Here is a 4,445-nt window from a genome sequence, read left to right on the forward strand (position 1 = left end):
CGACTTCAACCGTGCATAGAATAAACATTATCCAGATCAAGTCTTACCTGCAGGCCTAAATGGACCAGAGAATCCAACCATACACCATCAATGACCAGCCACATATCAGCTGCGAATCTATTACAGGTGAATACATTACCTCTACAACCAGTCCAATATAACATCATAAGCACTCATTGTGCTTCAACATTTCGATGTTGACCAGCCCAGGTTACGGTAGTCACTTCTACTGTTTCACAGTCAACTGTCTGTGTTCGTATTGGAGAGGCTGGGTCGGGTTACCTGTGCTTCTCTGAGCATGCTCAGTTCGCAGGGCTGTTACCTGAGATGGCACCGGATGGGACGATGTCACACTCACTCCTGACTTAACTTGTGCTTGACAGAGGTAAAAGACTGCACACTTCGACGCTATTATTTAATCTGGGAAAGGAGGCATTCCCTTTGTAAAATATTACAAAAATGGCATTCAATTATTGTTATTTCACAAAAACAAAAATCTTGTTGACCCAATGCATTGAAATGACAACAACTTGGTTTAGAAATGCACATGATTAATCATGAAGATCACCAAAAGTGAGCCACACCATCTTTGTCTGTGGCAAGATTTTAAGCAATTTTAATCCCATATGCATGAAACACATGTAAAGTAATCAGAATTTCATCCCAATGTAAATCAGTAACATTTCACAGTAATCCTACAGCTGTTCCATTCACATGGTCAGTACCATCTTCCCAGAAGCCCCAGGGCAGTCTATGATGTCAATATGGGCCTGGGAGGCCATGTCCAGGGTGTACTGTTTTCCTACAGCAGGCTTCAGCCAACCAGCATCCATCCCTGCAAACAGGGCCGCGGCACACTCAGCTTTCTCTTCCTGTAGAGACAACAGAAGATACACTAACGTTCAAAAATTTTGGGTCACTTAGAAATGTCCTTGTTTTTGAAGAAAAAAAATGAATTTTTGTCCATTAATTAAAAGAATAACCTTAAATTTCTCAGAACAAGAATAGACTGACGAGTTTCAGAAGAAAGTCCTTTGTTTCTGGCCATTTTGAGCCTGTAATCGAGCCTACAAGTGCTAATGCTCCAGATACTAAACTAGTCTAAGGAAGGCCAGTTTTATTGCTTCTTTAAATTAGCACAACAGTTTTCAGCTGTGCTAACATAATTGCAAAAGGGTTTTCTAATGATCAATTAGCCTTTTAAAATTATAAACTTGGATTAGCTAACACAACGTGCCACTGGAACACAGGAGTGATAGTTGCTGATAATGGGCCTCTGTATGCCTATGTAGATATTCCATTAAAAATCAGCCCTTTCCAGCTACAATAGTCATTTACAACATTAATGTCTACAATGTATTTCTGATCAATTTGAGGTTATTTCAAATGGACAAAAAAAGTGCTTTTCTTTCAAAAACAAGAACATTTCTAAGTGATCCCAAACTTTTGAATGGTAGAGTATAATTTACACTACAGAATGTATGATTTATAGAACGACCACTGCCTGAACCTACATATTATACTAGGAATCTAGACTCTTACAACAGTAGCGCAGGGTAAGGCAACACCAATGATGCTGGACTCTTTGGCCATGGTGTCTCGAGGGTTGATTTCAATGGGGCCTCTACTGCCAACAACCTAAACAACAAAAGAGGAAAACTGAGTAAGAATTAACAATGAATAACCAATACATATTCAAAACAGTGGCTTAAAAAGTCTAAAATAAATGACACATGCTAACGTGACATATACCGACCGTCACTCTCCCCCCGTAGGCCAGCATCTGCAGGTCATTGCTGAGGTTCACATGAGACAGCATCTCCACAATCACATTTACCCCTTGCCCCTTGGTAGCATCCTGTAAAAAACAATTGCCCAGACATAACTCATTAAGACAACCTGTGTTTACAAAAGCGTCACCCCAGTTCTTAACTTAACCTAGGATAACATGTTAGAAATGTGAATATTTTTTATCTGTAATAACAAGTGTTTTATTTTACCCCCCCTGGTTTAGCAGCTAATTGGTGTCAAAGTAGAACATAATAGCAGTCACCCACTGAGAGTCATACACAAAATGTCCTTAAAATGTATTCAGGTCTATGGAGACCGCAACTATGACTCCTTCCTACCTACCATGATTTTGCTAGTGTATCCTTCCTCTTTGTGGTTGAAGGCCTGGTGAGCTCCATTCCTCAGGACCAGCTCCAGTCCTTCTGCGGTTCCTGCTGTCCCCAGGACCCTCAGACCCAAGGCTCTGGCCATCTGACACGCTGCCACCCCCACCTGAAAAGATACACAGCACCAAGGAAAAGGCCAAACACTGGGCCCTAGTAAATCAACCCCCCAATAATACTTGTCATTAAGCAATGCAATAAAGGCAATTTGGATTCATTTGATCTTTATTAAATGAAAATGGGGGAAAATAACTATAGCTCAGACATCAAACAGAAGAGGGCATTGATCTTACCCCACCGCTGGCTCCATGGATGAGTACTGTCTCGCCTGCTTTAGCACGTGCTCTGGAACATATGACACAATGGAGAATAAGACTCAATCACTCATTATACTGTACACACCCCAAAATCAAAGACTTTATTAGTAAATAATAAACGAACCGATTATAATAAGTCTTCTTTTGCAGGAGAGTCGGTGAATCTCAACTTAATTGAACATCATATCGATTGTGATGCTGAGTCTGTCTAACCATGTCAAATCCAAAGAACTCAACCAAAACATTGGTGTAGGACCGGTGAGCCCTATGCACGTATACCCTGTCTCACTGCTTCTGCGCCCATCTTGTCATAAAAATAATCTGTTCAGAATTCCGTTCTCCTTAACCAAAAAATGCTGGTCTCTTACTTATGGAAGAGAGCTCTGTATGCGGTGCAGTAGGGGATCCCAATGGCAGCTCCCTGTTTGTAGTCTAAGGGGTCTGGCAGGCGGTGGACACAGTCCTCAGACACGACAGTGTATTCAGCATACCCTCCTGTCTCTGTGGCGGTGGTGAACACACGGTCACCAGCCTGAAAGGGAAAATACACCAGACTTCCACTCCAGCAACTAATGGTATTCATACACAAACTCAATATGAATACATTCACAGAATGACTACTCATAGTATTTCAGTCTATATAATCAAGGAGTGTTCAAAGCAACATGTTGGTAAGCAATTACTTTCTCACACACTACACATGCGAATAGTTACTAAATACCATCAGTGATCATAATGTTACTGGTAGCCTAGGGATGGATGGTACAATAAGATCAGCACCTGTAAGAGTTGGACTCTGTCTCCGACAGCTTCCACGACCCCTGACACATCAGTCCCTGGAGTGTAGGGCAGGCTGGGCTTCCTGGCGTAGGTCCCAGAGCGGATGTAGGTCTCCACAGGGTTCACTCCACACGCATGCACATGGATTAGCACCTGGATAACACACAGGCTGTTTCATACATAGAGAACCTTCTGCAGAACTATAATTAAGTAACATAATACAACTTATAAAACAGCTACATGTAGAAGTGCAATACAATATATGTAAAAGGTATCCATTGTCCTTTGCACTTTACAGTTTGCAATAGTAAGTTACTAACGTTTTTGAATAAATGTATGATTTTTACCTGTTTCTGACCTGGATTTGGCACAGGTATGTTGGAGCAGAGTTTCAAAACGGAAGGTCCTCCAAACTCACTCACTCGAATGGCTCTCATTAACCTGGGTGTTGTTGCCATCTGCACACAAATAGAGTAGCTAACTAACTAAAACCTTTACATGCAGCTTACATTAGCTGGTAAGTAGTAACGTTAGTAGACAACACGAGTGGCTTGTGGACTTTGGACAGTGCAGTGGCATTAGCGAACTTAGCTAACGTTACCAAACGAGCCACTGCACTGTCTGGTTACCTAGCTAATTTATCACTTCAGCAGGACATTTGAGTACAAATACTATAATGCTTCTAAAATACAACTTGCATAAACTTCATATCAAGGCAATAAAAGTCGAAACGGTCTCACCATTTATGCAAGGAAGCTGTCAGTGGTTTCTGTCTCAAAATAACTATCCGCACGGTGGCGACAGCATGACATTATAAACATCCGAATTTGACACTCTCCGCCACCGTAAAACTCTTTTCTCGTTTTATACATTTGCACTTCATTCAAAACATTAGGCAGGAAGGGGAAGATGGCGGAAGTGGATGTTGAGTTCGAATCAAGCAGCGCGTCGGGCAAATTTGGCGACGGATAGTAGTATCGAAACATGAACAAACATGAAATTGTCCAAGATTCAAGTGAAGGTTACGTGTGAATTATAAGGAATCGCATCTTCTTGGGATGCATGTGTGGGAAACCCATTTGAAGTGTCGAAAATTGTAAGGTATGCGCTTGGAAAGTGGAGTCCGTGAGAGTGACCAGGAGTGGTTTTATCTTGATTCATTATATTTCTGAGG

The 4,445-nt window shown here is 41.5% G+C and overlaps 1 protein-coding gene across 1 annotated transcript; it reads right to left on the bottom strand.

The window, feature by feature from the left end:
* Positions 1–401: 401 nt before the first annotated feature.
* Positions 402–4,126, bottom strand: cryz (crystallin, zeta (quinone reductase)). Its single transcript, XM_064992513.1, has 9 exons — positions 4,012–4,126; positions 3,619–3,729; positions 3,272–3,424; positions 2,860–3,023; positions 2,468–2,519; positions 2,134–2,283; positions 1,757–1,858; positions 1,543–1,638; positions 402–872 (listed from the first exon to the last, which is right to left on the bottom strand). The coding sequence occupies exons 1-9, from the start codon at positions 4,012–4,014 to the stop codon at positions 711–713; spliced, it is 993 nt and encodes a 330-aa protein (XP_064848585.1). The 5' UTR covers positions 4,015–4,126; the 3' UTR covers positions 402–710.
* Positions 4,127–4,445: the final 319 nt, after the last annotated feature.

The sequence above is a fragment of the Oncorhynchus masou genome, chromosome 17 (assembly GCF_036934945.1).
Source record: "Oncorhynchus masou masou isolate Uvic2021 chromosome 17, UVic_Omas_1.1, whole genome shotgun sequence".
In the NCBI taxonomy this organism is placed as follows: Eukaryota; Metazoa; Chordata; class Actinopteri; order Salmoniformes; family Salmonidae; genus Oncorhynchus; species Oncorhynchus masou.

Bases quoted from the DNA above. Each gene is read 5' to 3' on its own strand.
- cryz (XM_064992513.1), bottom strand. The intron at 2,284-2,467 runs GTAAGATCAATG...GTATCTTTTCAG, and splicing joins TCCATGGAGCCAGCGGTGGG to GTGGGGGTGGCAGCGTGTCA. The intron at 1,639-1,756 runs GTCGGTATATGT...TTTGTTGTTTAG, and splicing joins CCTACGGGGGGAGAGTGACG to GTTGTTGGCAGTAGAGGCCC.